General features: G+C 42.4%; 1 protein-coding gene across 1 annotated transcript in view; it reads left to right on the top strand.

The window, feature by feature from the left end:
- The window catches only part of lamc1 (laminin, gamma 1), a 481608-nt gene that overhangs the window by 254978 nt on the left and 210382 nt on the right, over positions 1-16248 (top strand). Inside the window, exons 8-13 of the mRNA XM_072573611.1 lie at positions 2600-2736; positions 3672-3794; positions 4028-4217; positions 5174-5286; positions 11535-11756; positions 13136-13324. Of these exons, the coding sequence (XP_072429712.1) occupies positions 2600-2736; positions 3672-3794; positions 4028-4217; positions 5174-5286; positions 11535-11756; positions 13136-13324 (974 nt within the window). The remainder of the gene's footprint in view (positions 1-2599; positions 2737-3671; positions 3795-4027; positions 4218-5173; positions 5287-11534; positions 11757-13135; positions 13325-16248) is intronic.

Here is a 16248-nt window from a genome sequence, read left to right as displayed (position 1 = left end):
ACTCTATCCATGCCCCTCGTGCTTTTATAAACCTCTCAGGTCACACCACTGCCACTGATGCTCCGAGGGAAAAAAAGCCATAATGTATTCAGCTTCTCCCTCCAATCCCGGCAACATCCTTGTAAATCTTTTCTGCACCCTCTCAAGTTAGTTTAACAACATCCTTCCTATTAAAAGGGCAAACAGAATCATATGCTGTATTCTAAAAGTGGCCTCACCAGTACCCTGTGCAGCCATAATAAGACCTCCCAACTCCTGTACTGTATTCTGCCCAATGAAGGCAAATGTGGCAAATGCCTTCACCACCCTCTCTACCTGCAACTGCACTTTCAAGAGACTGTGCACCTACCATTCACTATATAAGTCCTGCCTTGGCTTGCCTTACCAAATGCAACACCTCTCATTTATCTAAATTAAGCTCCATCTGCCACTTCTCGGCCCATAGGCCCAGCTGATCAAGGTACTGTTATACTCTGAGATAATCTTATTCACTGTCCACTGATGTCATCTGCAAACTTATTAACCATGCTTTCTATATTTACATCAAAGCATTTATATAAATGACAAAAAGCAGTGGCGCCAGCACCAATCCTTGCGGCCCACTGCTGGTCACAGGCCTCCAGTCCAAAAAGCACCACTATCCTCTTCTACCTTGGAGCCAATTTTGAATCCAATTGACGAGTTCCCTTGGACCTTTTCAGGAAAGCTTGTAAAACTGTGGGAGGAGGGCAGTTAATAAGCCAATAGTTGCATTAATTGGCTTGGTACTTGATGTGGGTAAGTTTGGAGGCGCACGCAGTCCTCTGCTCTTGGGGAAGATCAGGCAGGTCGAAAAACAAGGTGGGACATCTAGTTGTGTGCACATGCAATACTTATCAACAAAATCCTTATGTATGGAGTCTTTTCAAGGTTAAGTTCTCATCTATATAGTCACTCTGAGCATCCAAATTCCATGGAATGCTGCACTATTTTCTAGAACTTCTCTAATGTCTCTTGAATGTGTTTCTATTCACATGAGCGATTAACCCAACTTAGGATGTTTTGATCATCTGTGAAATGGATATACTTAATGTAATTAGCCTAATGGCTACTATCTGTATTGTATACTTGATCAAAGAAAGCTGTTGAGTCTATCCACAACTGGGCAATGCTTCTTTAGCTTAGTGCCTTAAAAACTAGTCATCCAAAGCAATTTGGGTTCTACTACTAGTTTTACCTGAACATCCACCTTGAAATTCTTCAGAGTACAGAATGTTTCTTTGCTGACCTTTTGGGTTGTAAATGTCACCTAATTTGGGAAGGTTAATCTCCGGATTCTAAAATATTACACCTTGGGATGCAACAGAGATATCTCAGATTTTTGCTTCAGTTTGAGAAATTGTGTTTTAAAAATAGCTATTTTAAGGCATGTTTAGTTCAGAGGAGTTATTACATTCAATCACTGAACAGGCAGCTCCTTTGTATAGTTTCGTTGTTTTGTCAGGATGCTGGCACAAGGAGATTTTAAAATGAATTCAGATTCCAGATTTGAAAGTCATGTGGAAGCTATACTGAATCCAAGTATTTTCAGAATATTAATGTGGAAAAGTGTTGACTTTTGACATAAAATTAAAAGATCCTCTGGTACAGTGTCAATAATATTTGTTAGTCACTGTTTATCCCTCAACCAAAATCACTTCCTTAAAAAAAGTTATATTCGCTTTTATTGCTTTTCATGTGATCATGTGATGGGTAAATTGGCTGTCACATTTTGTGCATTATTGCATTGATTTTATGTCAAGAAATATCCAGTTTGCCTTTAAAGCACTTTGCTGAGGTATTAAAGATGTTATATAAATGCAGGTCCTATTCTTTTCAGCATCATCTAGTTTAATAGGAACTGAGTCTATTCTATACATCTCGCATTCCACCACTGGAAAATATTCATTTAATCTCTCATCTTACTGGAGGTTGAATTTTAAACCTGTTTCCTCTAGTTTTGTGGCCATGATCCAACTCAAATAACTCTCAGACATATCAACATTTATGTGTCTCAGCACTTTTAAAGATCCGGATCATGTCTCACCGCAGTTATCTTCACTCTACTGAAAACATGTTCAGCTCTGTATATTTCTTCTTGTCATTGACTCCTCCTTCACCGAACTCTCCCACAACTTCACTGCTGCTTTGGTACAAGTTCACCTTGTACTTCTGCTGTCTGTAATCTGTGCAAATGAAAGGTTCATCTTCAATACTTGTACATGCTGTGAGCTGGCCTAGAATGTGAAACCTTTCAGCAGCTAACTTTTAAGCAAAAGTAACTTCAGAAGTGTGTGCTATTGTCTTGTTATCTTCATTCAATAATAACAAAGATTGAAAATTTTAATTGGTTGTTGCTAAGTTGTAGCTGAGGAAACCAGGTTTTGCTTGGGTTCAGCGCATTGATTGAATTTTATTAAATGAAGACCAAATCACAGCCTGGTTGTTTTGCAATCAAGATTATTTGGTTTTTATGTTGCATGGATAAGAATTCAATAACTTAGCAAGGTTCTTAAATATGAACAAATTAGTTTGAACTGGTAGCAGATGCATTCCTAATGAGATATTTTCTTTACTGTAGATGCAAGCCAGGATTTTTCAATTTGGACCCCCAGAACCCCCATGGCTGCACAGCCTGCTTTTGCTATGGTCATTCATCTGTTTGTAGCAAAGCTGAGGGCTACAATGTCGAGAAGATCACATCAAGCTTTGATACAGGTGTTGCTGAGATTTTCTAATGTATACACCTCCATATTTCTCGCTTTGGCCATAGATTTATTTGATTTGTTGTCACTAAGCTTAATGCAGACTTGACAAGTATAGTAACATCCAGCTCAGCCTCCAGTTAAAAACTAAATTGCATTAAACAATTCTCAATCTGAAAATCTGTATTTTATGTATGTGACATTTACAATTTAAACTAAAAGTTAAGTTATTTTTGGTCCATTGATTTTTATTTTTCTAGTGGAGCATGTCCAACTTGCACATCACTCTTATCTTGTTCTCTATCTCTTCTTAATTTCCTGAGGTAGGTAATAAAAACCAGTGTCTAACAGATTATCTCTAATATCAAAAGGTAATGAAAAAAATCTTTGAAAGATCTTAATCCAATATTTACCCTCTCTGGGGTCCAAGCCTACTTTATACAATGAGTTCCATAAAGTATTTGTCTGTATTTTGACTTACTCCCAGTAACTAAGCCCTTCGGATAATGTTTTTGTAGCTCTGTGTTAAAGGAATTAACCTACACCGTAATCATTCACTTTACACACACCTTTTTATGTCTGCTGTTGTTTGGATTGTCTGTTGCCCTGATGTACCTTCCAATTTCTTTAATTATGTTTGTTACAGTTAGAGAGTACCTTGTACAAAACTGTACTGAAACTTTAATGGATATGATTTCTGGCCTGCTTTCATGAGTTGAAAGTTAGTTTCTTGTATGAAGTACGTACCAAATCAATTCTAAATGATCATGCTCTGCAGTAGTTACTGTATTTCACTCGGATGCTGTTGAGCTGTCAACACACAGTAGAATGTACATAGTTTCCGCATAACAGCGTTGAATTAAACTGTGGTAACAGGTCAGAAGCTAGTGCATTGTTATGCTTATAGTACAGCATGAAGCGTCTGTTTACTTTTTTTTTGATGTGTAGGCAATGATGGATGGCAGGCTGAGCAGCGAGACGGTACTGAGGTCCTGCTTCAGTGGTCCCCAGTGAGCCGTGACACCTCTGTGGTCTCTAACGATTATTTCCCAGTTTACTATATTGCTCCTGGTATGTAAATTCAGTCATTGTACAATATGTCATCTTTTTCAAAAATAAATTAGTACAACTGATGTGAACGTTACTGCTGTATAACACAGCAAACAGAATATTTATGGAGTTGATAGCTAAAGTTGAAGAACTTTTAACCATCTGAAATTATATAAGTTACTCTTCAAAGGGGTATCACTTTCTTAGAGATCTGCAGACCTAATCACTGGTTTTCCTTGTGTTTTTTTTTCTAGCAAAAATGTTGGGGAATCAGCTGATGAGCTATGGTCAAAACTTCTCTTTCACTTTCTATGTGGACAAGAGAGACACACGTTTATCAGCCGAGGATCTAGTACTGGAAGGAGCAGGCCTGAGAGTAACCGTTCCACTGATCGCTCAGGGAAATCAGTACCCCACAGAGAGCCCACAGAACTATGTCTTCAGGTGAAATAATGCATATTGTCTGTAACACAAGTCATTAAAGTTAAAACCAGTAATTTTTTTTTAATCATGTTGAATTACACAGACTCTGTTTTGGACTCCAGACTTTGAGCTGTACAAAATATATGCACAGCATTCTGTGAACTTTGTAGTAAATAGAATTTAGGACAGTGTCCTGGACCCTCCTGACCTGCTTGTCACAAAGGATGGGCATCTCTGCTTCTGTGGAGATTATGAACTGAAGCAACAAACTTTGTAAAGGCACAGGAAGCAGGGAATACTTAATATAGACCACTTATTCCCTTTCTTGCTTTCTTCCCCCACCACATTGTCCTCAAGACAAGAAGGTCAGAGGGCAATTCACCTTGAGCTGCAAGTCACATTAGCCTGTTCCAAATCTGCAATTGTAGCTGTTTGCTTATTTCAGAAAAGAAAAGCTGTACAAGAATTTTGTGTTGCATCAAGGCAGAACTTAAATAGTAGCTGCATTAACTATTTCTGCAGCAAGCAGTTGATTGGATGTGTCCAAGACAACCTGGAGTTAGTTGTTACATGCTATCGCAGAGTTTGTCATGCATAAATTCTGCAATGTGAAACCCTATGCTGCCCTGAAACAATAAGTTGGTATCTCCATGGCTGATAGCAGAATCAAAGTCTCTTTCTTCCCTTAAATTTAACCCATGCTTCGGCTGAGTTGACTGCCAGGCCTCGGAGGTAAAAACTTATCAGTGTTGTGCACTAAATCACCCGATTCCTTATTTTCAAACTGTCCATTTAATTAAGAACAGACTTTATGCCAACTCCCTGTGAGTTTTTACTTTTATGCTCTCTGATTCAAGTGTTGTTCAAGGATCTGGTAAAAACAAACGTGTAAATACTTACTTTTTGAGATAACTCTGCAATAAATACTGCCTCAAATACTTATGTAAATGTTTATAATCACTTTATTTTGTTGACAGACTTCATGAAGTATCAAGTTATCCGTGGAGGCCACAGCTTTCTTCTTTTGAATTTCAGAAGCTTCTCCACAACTTGACAGCTATCAAGATTCGAGGCACATACAGTGAGAATAGTAAGTGTCCCCTGACCAAGCTGATTTCTGACTCTTGACACTCTGGACGATGCATAGCCCATCCTAGCAGTGATGTCTGCAAAGGGAGCCAAAGGTTAAGCTTTCCTGTTGAAGTATACTTTGGTTCCTAAGCATGCTGTAGTACTTAACCAAGCTTGGTTGACAGTAAGAGTCAGGAATTACTTACAAATGACAGCAGCCTGCCTTCAGGCTCAGAAGCAAAGTACTTCAGCATGTCTTACTTTAACAGCTGGCTGCAGGCAAGACAGCTTCTTGGACAGGAGCTAGAAGTGGGACCTGGCTGTCAAAATGAACCTGTTATATTGCCAAGGCTGAAACCTGAAGTGTGGTCTGCTGAAATACTGGATGCAGAGCATTGTTGCTGCAGCTGTACCTCCTAATGGTCTTATTGGAGAAGGAGAATTGATAACTCCAAAGGAGATACCTCTGCCTTGTGTTGCAGCTTGTATGTGAGAGTGCTCCTGAGTCACATTTCAGTGGTGATTGAATAGATATTGGATGTTCCTTGGGCAAAGCTGAGGAGTAGGTCTCCTTGGGTACTGTTCCTTTGCTGTGTTGCTTTATCTTCCTACTCTCTCCAGCTGCTGCACTGCCCAAACATGGCCCCTTCTCAAGTGGAGTTCTGAAAACAGTAAGCAATCTTGCTTATCCAATGGCATGTGCCACTATGCACTATCTACATCTGAGTTTTGTAAGAATTCTACTTTTAGACAGCAGTAAAACTTTCATCAGCCACAGACATAAGGTTGATTTCCCTTTGCACCAGTTAGCCAGAGATCAGGGTGGTTCCCACACTTGGTCCTTCAACCTGCTACTTTCACTGCCAACCCCTTTGACCAATATCCAAGCACAGACCAATAGCACTGGCCCCACCAAGCAGCCTAGTGGTTCCGTAAAGAGCTGTACCCCAGGCACAATTGTGGCAGGTATCAAGGTCGTGGGCAGTGGTGACCTAGACCATTAGGACATGAAGCTCTGCACTGTCAGCCTGAGAATTCGCCTCCCCTTTGCCACTCAGCCTCTTCCACCTCTTCCTCAACGTCCCCTTCATTCTCAGCTGTAGAAAAAGGACTGGTGCATAAACATGTGTGCTGATCTCTGCAAAAACGTGATCAAGTCCCTGTGCACGGAATGCCTTGAGGTCACTGCACAGGCAGGTGCTTGCTAAAGACTGTCACAGTCAGCTAGCTGATACAGCCCTGAGGCACATGCAAACATGGTCTATTTTGGTATGCTGAATAATCACTGATTGTTTCAAGGGATGGGGAAGCTGGAAACAATATTGTATTGAAGAAAGGTATTAAGTCATTGTATACATTGGATGAAGAAATACATAGGAGTAGGAAAATTCTGCATTCTTTAATGAAGCAAGTTGAGGAAGAACTTGTAGAAACAAAAAGAATAGTCAGTCATCAGATCCCTTGCTGCGAAACCATGTGAGTGGTGCTTGGACATGCTTACTGTACTGAAGTCTATCAGTGCTATACAAACTTGTACCGACAACTTACCAAGAGTTTGCAGTGGGGCACATCTCTTGCGTAGAGTTTGTCCCTCTTGCTTAGAAGGGAAGGTGGAAGAGGAGCAGAGTATTAGTCACTGGGGATTCCATAGTTAGGGGGACAGATAGGAGATTCTGTGGGAACGTGAGAGACTTACAGTTGGTATGTTGCCTCCAAAGTGCCAGGGTTTAATGTCTCTGATTCTGTTTTTGGGATCGTTGAGGAGGAGCAGCAGCAGCCCCAAGTCATGGTTCACATAGGCAGCAACGACATAGATCGGATGAGAGATGGGGATTTAAGACAGAAATTCAGGGAGCTAGGGTGGAAACACAGAGTTAGAACAAACAGAGTTGTTATCTCTGGTTTGTTGCCCATGCCATACGCTAGTGAGGCAAGGCATAGGAAGAGAGAGGAGTTGAGCATGTGGCTATAGGGATGGTGCGATAGGGAGGGTTCTGGATTCCTGGATAATTGGGGCTCTTTCTGGAACCTCTACAAACAGGATGGTCTTCAGGAGGACTTAAACTAATTTACTAGGGGGATGGGAACCTTGATTGTAGTTCCATTATACAGGAGGTTGACAGTAGTAAGGTTTCAAGGTCTCAAGAGGGTACCGGCAAGCAAGAAGTTGGTTTGAAGTTTGTCTATTTCAATGCCAGGAGCATTCGGAATAAGGTGGGTGAACTTGCAGTATGGGTTGGTACCTGGGATTTCGATGTTGTGGCCATTTTGGAGACTTGGGTAGAGCATGCACAGGAATGGTTGTTCCGAGTTCCAGGATTTAGATCTTTCAGGAAGAACAGAGAAGATGTTAAAAGAGCGAGAGGTGTGGCATTGCTGGTTAAGGACAGTATTATGGTGCAGAAAGGACCTTTTGAGGCCTTGTCTACTGAGGTAATATGGGCTAAGGTTAGAAATAGGAAAGGAGAGGTCACCCTGTTGGGAGTTTTCTATCGGCCTCAGAATAGTCCAGAGATGTAGAGAATAGGATAGCAAAGATAATCCTCAATAGGAGTAAGAGTGAAGGTTAGTTGTTGTGGGGGGATTTAACTTTACAAATATTGACTCTGAATACTATAATTCAAGTACTTGTAGCTGGGGGGAAAAGTAATTATGATGCATTTAGGCAAGATTTAGGGTGCATAGGATGGAGAAGGAAACTGCAGGGGATGAGCACAATTGAAATGTGGAGCTTCTTTAAGATATAGCTACTGTATGTCCTTGATAAGTATGTACCTGTCAGGCAGGGAGGAAGTGGTCAAGCAACAGAGCTGAAGTTGAAGCACTTGTCGAAAGGAAGAAGAAGACTTATTAGGATGAGACGTGAATACTCAGGGTGTTTGAGAGTTACAAGTTAGCCAGGATAGACCTAAAGAGAGAGCTAAGAAGAACCAGGAGGGGTCATGAGACATCGTTGGCAGATAGGATCAAGGAAAACCCCAAAGCTTACTACAAAGTATATCACAAATAAAAGAATGACTAGAGTAAGATTAGTGCCAGTCAAGGACAGTAGTGGGAAATTGTGTGTGGAATCAGAGGAGATAGGGGAAGCGCTAAATGAATGTCTTTTTCCAGTGTGAATATGGACTAAAAATAATGTTGTCGAGGCGCATGCTGACATACGGGCTACTAGACTAGATGGGATTGAGGTTCACAAGGAGGAAGTGTTAGCAATTCTGGAAAGTGTAGAGATAGATAAGTCCACTGGGCTGGATGGGATTTATCCTCTGATTCTCTGGAAGCCAGGGAGGCGATTGCCAAGCCTTTGGCTTTGATCTTTCTGTTGTCATTGTCTACGGGAAGACTGCTGGATAGCAAATGTTGTTCCCTTGTTCAAAAAGGGGAGTAGAGACAACTCTGGTAATTGTAGACCAGAGAGCCTTACTTCGGTTGTGGGTAAAATGTTGGAAAAGGTTAGAAGAGAGAGGATATATAATCATCTAGAAAGGAATAAGTTGATTAGGGATAGTGAACATGCTTTTGTAAAGGGTAGGTCATGCCTCACGAGCCTTATTAAGTTCTTTGAGAAGGTGACCAACAGGTGTATATGGATTTCAGTAAGGCATTTGATAAGGTTCCCCACAGTAGGCTATTGTACAAAATACAGAGGCTTGGGATTGTGGATGATTTAGCGATTGGGATCAGAAATTGGCTAGCTGAAAGAAGACAAAGGGTGGTGGTTGATGGGAAAGGTTCATCCTAGAGTTCACTTACTTGTGGGGTACTGCAAGGATCTGTTTTGGGTCCACTGCTGTTTGTCATTTTTATAAATGACCTAGATGAGGGCGTAAAAGGATGGGTTAGTAAATTTACGGATAACACTAACATCGGTGGAGTTGTGGATAGTGACAAAGGATGTTGCAGGTTACAGAGCGACATAGATCAGCTGCAGAGCTGGGCTGAGAGATGGCAAATGGAGTTTAATGTGGAAAAGTGTGAGGTGATTCACTTTGGGAGGAGCAGCAGGAATGCAGCGTACTGGGCTTATGGTAGGATTCTTGATAGTGTAGATGAATAGAGAGATCCCGGTGTCCATGTACATAGATCCCTGAAAGTTGGTAGATAGGGTTGTTAAGAAGGCATACAGTATATTAGCTTTTATTAGTAGCGGGATTGAGTTTTGGGATTGAGGTCATTCTGCAGCTGTACAAAACTCTGGTGCATACTTGAGTATTGTGTACAGTTCTGTTCACCTCATTAAAGGAAGGATGTGGAAGCTTTGGAAGGATTCAGAGGAGATTTACTAGGATGTTGTCTGGTATGCGGGAAGGTCTCATGAGGAAAGGCTGAGTGATTTGAGGCTGTTTTTGTTGGAGGGAAGAAGGTTGAGAGGTGACTTAATTGAGACATAAGATAATCAGAGAGTTAGATAGGGTGGACAGTGAGAGCCTTTTTCCTCTGGTGATGGCTAGTACGAGGGGACATTAGCTTTAAATTGAGGGGTGATAGATACAGGACAGACGTCAGAGGTAGTTTCTTTACTCAGTAGTAGGGTCCTGGAACAGACCTGCCTGCAACAGTAGTAGACTCGCCAACTTTAAGAGCATTTAAATGGTTATTGGATAAACAAATGGATGAAAATGGAATAGTGTAGGTTTGATGGGCTTTAGATTGGTTTCATAGGGCCTGTACTGTGCTGTAATGTCTTATGTTCTAAAGTGCTGCTAAGGGAAATTCACCCTATTTCTGTCGTCAATGTAAATTTAAAGTTTGGTAGAAGATTTGTAGCTCGGGTGCTCATTGTTGTGGTTCTGTTCGCCGAGCTGGGAATTTGTCTTGCAGACGTTTCGTCCCCTGTCTAGGTGACATCCTCAGTGCTTGGGAGCCTCCTGTGAAGCGCTTCTGTGCTGTTTTCTCCGGTATTTATAGTGGCCTGTCTCTGCCGCTTCCGGTTGTCAGTTCGAACTGACAACTGGAAGCGGCAGAGACAGGCCACTATAAATACCGGAGAAAACAGCACAGAAGCGCTTCACAGGAGGCTCCCAAGCACTGAGGATGTCATCTAGACAGGGGACGAAATGTCTGCGAGACAAATTCCCAGCTCGGCGAACAGAACCACAACGACGTAAGTTTAGCTAAGCTGTCTAAAAGTACAATTCTCACAAACTCAGATGTAGATAGTGCATAGTGGCACGTGCCATTGGACAAACAAGATTGTTTACGATGTTCAGAACGCCACTTGATATTTTGTTTCAATGGGCTACAATTTGGAATGATCTTTGCCCAGAGACTTTTCAGCAGGCTATGCCCAATATTTTACAACTCTTCTCAGAATCATATGTCACCTGGTTGATTTATTGATGCACAGGCAAGGAGCATGATCAAACATTGCATGCAATCTTAAAGCCCTTACAAGCACCAGAAGAATGAATTCTCCGAGAAATCTTTTGAATTCTTAAAACACATTGTCAACAGGAAATGATAGTGGCTGATCCTCACAAGCCATTCTGGTTTTCCCCAATTTTACCTCAACCTAGGATGATCATGCATCCTTGAGAATGATAATGTAGTTCATGAATTTTTTCCCTCAATTGGTAGCTAACACAAAACCTTTTAAGAGAACTCCTCAAGAAGATACAGATTTGGAAACCTGTATCACTGATCGAGGAATCTTGATATCTTGGTGCATCCTTTTCAACCATTTGTAGTAGCTGATGGTTTAGCCATAGGCTTAGGAGCAGGGCTGTACCAGCGACAACTGGATGGTGCCACAAGCTGACGTTTTGTTCATTGTGAGCATCACCAGGCACAGAAACATGATTTATTATGATTGTAAAAGGGACTGTCTCAGTAGCATAGATTTTGATTTTTTTTCAAACCACACCCCTGGTCTAAAAGTGCTAATAGAATAGATCATGAAACTTTAATCTCTCTACTGGATAGAAAGAAATGAACAATCGTGCCTCCAATAATTCAAAGATTGCAATTTTGTCATGAGGATCACCTATGAAACAGTATAGGGAAAACTGCAGTTGACTGTAAATGCACTTTGGTGTGATGATCAAAAACCTTACCAGACAAAAGACAACTTATTTACAAAATCAAGTCATGCACTGAGTCCACAGCGGCACAATGGCCAGCAAACCACACTCAGCCAAATCCAACGTGAGTATTTGAAGAACTAGAGGTAGCTCAAGAACTAACATTGTTCACCTGGTCTATGCATATTTTCAACATTTTTGTAAGTTTAATGTGTTTGCAGCTAACATTTTGACCATTCTTCCATAGGTGCCGGACACTTGGACGATGTAACTCTGCTCACTGCACGTGCTGGCTCAGGATCTCCCGCTGACTGGGTAGAACAATGTACCTGCCCAGCTGCATACCGGGGGCAGTTCTGTGAACAGTGTGCACTGGGCTACAGGAGGGAGGATCCTGGTCGTGGAGCTTTCAGTCCCTGTGTGCCTTGCAGCTGCAATGCCCATAGTGATACCTGCAATCCTGAAAGTGGTGAGTGGTAATAGATCAAATTGATAGTTTGTGGTCACTGACATAATCTGACATAAGCCCTTGGTTGGATTAGTTTATTTACTATACGTCGTGCTTTATTTAATGATATTTACCTTACCCCTTTTCCAACCAGCACAAATTCTCTTCGTTCCCCTCCCTCTTCTGAAGCAACCGATATGTATGAATTTAATTTCTGAATTCAGAATTTACATTGCAGAAGGGTGGATTAAATTAAACTTTTTTTCCTTACTCCTTTATTTGTGTACATTATCTTAAGTTCTCAACATCAGGAAGATGCAAGATTAAAGTCACCATGAGCCTTTATTGTTCATCAGCCTAATTCCCCAACCATGATATCCCTTCCAAGACATCTATGCTGCCTGAATCAGAATATGGTTGAATGCAAGAAGACATTGTGATTATTAGTGGGTTCTATTATTGTACAAAAGACTATTTTGACAATGCTTTTCTATCTTTATAATGGGTGCTAATAGACCAGGAAAAACTGGAGTTTCATTTGTGTTTGAAGAGGATTTTTACCCCCACCTTCTTTGGTACCTTTTATTTTAAATGCAGGAGTTGAAGTTTAAAATAGAACTTTCACGTTTGTTTATCTGTGAACCTGATCTGTAGAAATGTATTAAAACTTCACCAAAACCTTGACCTATTCCTTACTCTCTAGGTTCAAGTCGTGGAACTCATTAGCTAACAGCATTGTGGAAGCACCTTCACCACATGGACTTCACTGGTTTAAAACATGGTTTTATCAGCTGCCTCTTGAGACTTAGTGAGGTTGGACAATGAAGGCTGACCTTGGCAGTGTTACCCAAATTCCGAGAATTACTCTAAGAAATTGCTTTCTTTACTATCTTTAATGCTATAGATCTATAATCCTAAATCTAAACAAATGAGATGTGAATTTTCTGTAATGTTGGTCACTTCTTCAATGCTGCTGTTTCCTTGATTTTGCTCTGGAGAAGCCTGAATTTATTCCCTATAATGAACAGTTTTCTCATCTTTTCAGCTCAAGACAATCAAGAATAACATATCAGAGCTCCCCCCCCACATCCCCATCCCCATACATGAATAAAGGTTGCCCCTGCAATATTTTACATTTGTCCTGGTATTGTCCACAGTTGTTTGAAAATTCACAGGAAAATTTCAGGTCACTGTCAAATAAGTATAGCATTAGACTTCCACTTGTAAGCTAGGAATTTTATAGATATCAAGGAATTCTCTGCAGTCTTGCTCATAATCTAAAGGAGCAGTGCACACTTGTATATCGTTATAGAAAGTGTTAACAATTTGAGCATTTTAATTTTTGGAAAGTTTTTGATATACGGATAATAAACTATTTTAACTCCCTTGTCAATCTATAGGTGAATGTTACTGCAGAGACAACACAGCAGGATCAAACTGTGAGCGGTGTAAGGATGGTTACTATGGTGATCCTACAGTTGGTAGCTCAGAGGACTGTCGTCCGTGTCCTTGTCCAACTGGTTCAAGCTGTGCTATGGTGCCAAAAACCAGGGATATAGTGTGTACTAACTGCCCTAAAGGAACTACTGGTGAGATCCTCAAAAGATTGAAAAGCATGTTTTAATCAGTGCAAGCTTTCTGGTATGTGTGAGTGGTAGTTCTGTGTCAAGGAATACAATATAAGAATATGCAATCAAGAACATCATCTGCGAAGACAGATGCCATCTGTCAACTCTTGCCCGTTTTCATCAAACAACTTAGAAATTTCTGTTGGGAAAATTGAAGGCACTGTTTTTGGTCTCCACATCAAATGCTGGCAACATTCTGAAATAAAATCAGTCTGTCTGGAAACTTGGTATTGCTTTTCATCTTGAGATGAACTTCAGACCCCTCATTACTAAGACTATCTACTTCCGCCTCTGCACATTGCTCAACTTCGCCCCTGTCTCAGCTCACATGCCACTAAACCCTCATTCATATCTTTTTGTTTCTTCTGGACTCAACAGTTCTGTTTGATCTCCCACATTCTACTCTGTTATGTTGAGATTATCAAAATTTCTGCCAAAACTTAACTTGCAGCAGACTTAACAGGGAAGGCAGGTGAACTCTGGGCTTTGGTAGGAACTTGGGACTGGGATATCATAGCAATTACAGAGACGTGACTCAGGGATGGACATAGTTTGGAACAGATGGTGGAGCAGACAGGTAGGACAGTTCAAGAGGGCTGTGCCGGGTTGGAGGAGAGATGAGGAAAACTGGTGAAATGACATTGATGCTATGTGGTTGGAAGGTCCCAAGGCTTTCTTACTCCAGGCATTGCATGGCGAAGAATTGGCGGTGGAGAAGACCCAAGGCTTGCATATACTTGGCAGAGTGGGAGGGGGAGTTGAAGTGGTCGGCCATAGGGTTGTTTGGTGCATGTGTCCCGGAGATGTTCTTTGAAACATTCTGCGAGTTGGCGTCCTGTCTCCCCAGTATAGAGGAGACCACATAGAGAGCAACGAACACGGTAGATGAGTTGCTTGGATGTGCAAGATAATCTCTACCGGATGTGAAAGGATCCTTTGGGACTTTGGATTGAGGTGAGGGGGGGGCGGGTGCGGTGTGGGCGCAGGTTTTACACCTCTTGCGATGGCAAGGGAAGGTGCCAGGGGTGGAGGGTGGGTTGGTGGGGGCGTGGACTTAACAAGGGCATCATGGAAAGCTGTTAGGCATGAGGAGGTAAATTTATCTCTGGCAGTGGATCTGATTGTAGATGGCGGATGATGATGCGCTGTTTCCAGAAATTGGTGTGGGATGGTTGGTGAGAACTGGGAAGGTGGGGGGCGGTATCCTTGTTGCATTTGGAGGGATGGGGTTCAAGAGCAGAGGTGGGGGATGTGGAGGAGAGGAGATGAGCTGGAGGGTATTTTTGACCACATGGGAGGGGAAATTGTGCTCCTTGAAATAGGAAGCCATGTGGGATGTCCTCGAGTGGAATTGTTACTCCTGGGAGCAGATACAGCGAAGATGGAGGAATTGGGAGTAAGGGAGAGTGATTTTACTGGAAACGTGAGTAGGAGGAGGTGTGGTCCAAGTAGCTGTGGGAGCCAGTTGGTTTGAAGTAATGTCTGCGTTGAGTCGGTTGCCAGAAATGGAGATGGAGAGGTCCAGGAGGGAAGGGAGGTATCTAAGATGGTCCAGGTGAACTTGAAGTCAGGGTGAAAGATGTTTATGAAGTTCATGAACTGCTCAACCTCATCGTGGGAGTACAAGGGGCTCTGATACAGTCATTGATATAGCAGAGGAAAGCAGAGCGAACTTATCACCTTAAACCTTGACACTGTCCTGTTCCACTTGGTCCAGGAACTCCCCACATACATTTGGTACGCCTCCCACGCCTTCCACCACCTCCATGACTTTCATTTTCCAGGCTCACAATGCCTCATCTTCATCATGGATATTCATTCCCTGTAAATTTCCATCCGCCATAGCAAAGGCCTCCTAGCCCTTTGTTTCTTGGTGTCCTGCCAAACTAAATGGTGCTCCTCAACTGACCCACTCATTCAATTGGCTAAACTGGTGTCACCCATAACAACTTCTGCTTGAAATCCTCTCACTTCCTTCAGACCAAAAGAATTGCCATGGGCACCCACATGGCCCCAGTTATGCCTGCCTCTTCATCAGATACATGGAACAGTCCACTTTCCGCAGTTATACTGGTGCCTTTCCTCACTTTTTCCTTCACTATATCAATGACTGTATTAGCACAACCTCGTGCTCCCGCAAATGCCTTCCACTCTGACATCAAGTTCACCTGGGCTGTCCCAGACACTTCCCTCCCCTTCCTGGATCTCCATCTCCATTTCAGGCAATCAACATAACACGGGCATCTACTTTAAACCCACCAATTTCCACAGCTACCTGGACTACCACCTCCCACTCCCCCTCCTGTAAAAATGCTATCACTTATTCCTACCTCCGCCATATCTGCTCCTGGGAGGAGCAATTCCTCTACAGGACATCCCAGATGGCCTCCTACTTCAAGGACTGCAATTTCCCCTCCCATGTGGTCAACAATGCCTTCCAGTGCATTTCTTCCACTTCCCTCACCTCTGTCCTTGAACCCCATCCCTCCAACTGCAACAAGGATAGCACGCTCTCCCACCGACCCTTACCTTCCATTCCATCAATCTTCAGATATAGCACATTATCCTCTGCCACCTACAGTTGGTCCCCACCACCACAGATATATTTCCCTGCCCTGCCCTGCCCTCCCCTCCCCTCCCCTATCAGCGTTCCGCAAAGACCATTCCCTCCGTGACTCCCTTGTTAGGTCCACACACCCTGCAAACCCACCGTCCACTCCCAGCACCTTCCCTTGCCACCACAGCAGGTATATAATCTGCGCCTACACCTCCACCCTCACCTCCATCCAAAGCCCCAAAGGATCCTTCCACATCCAGCAGAGATTTCCTACACATCCAAATACCTCATCCACTGTGGTGGTCCCCACATTGGGGAGACAAACGGC

Source organism: Chiloscyllium punctatum, chromosome 7, assembly GCF_047496795.1.
Source record: "Chiloscyllium punctatum isolate Juve2018m chromosome 7, sChiPun1.3, whole genome shotgun sequence".
NCBI classification, from domain to species: Eukaryota; Metazoa; Chordata; class Chondrichthyes; order Orectolobiformes; family Hemiscylliidae; genus Chiloscyllium; species Chiloscyllium punctatum.
The sequence above is the reverse complement of the archived record's forward strand: the minus strand, read 5'-3'. Positions and strand labels throughout refer to the sequence as shown.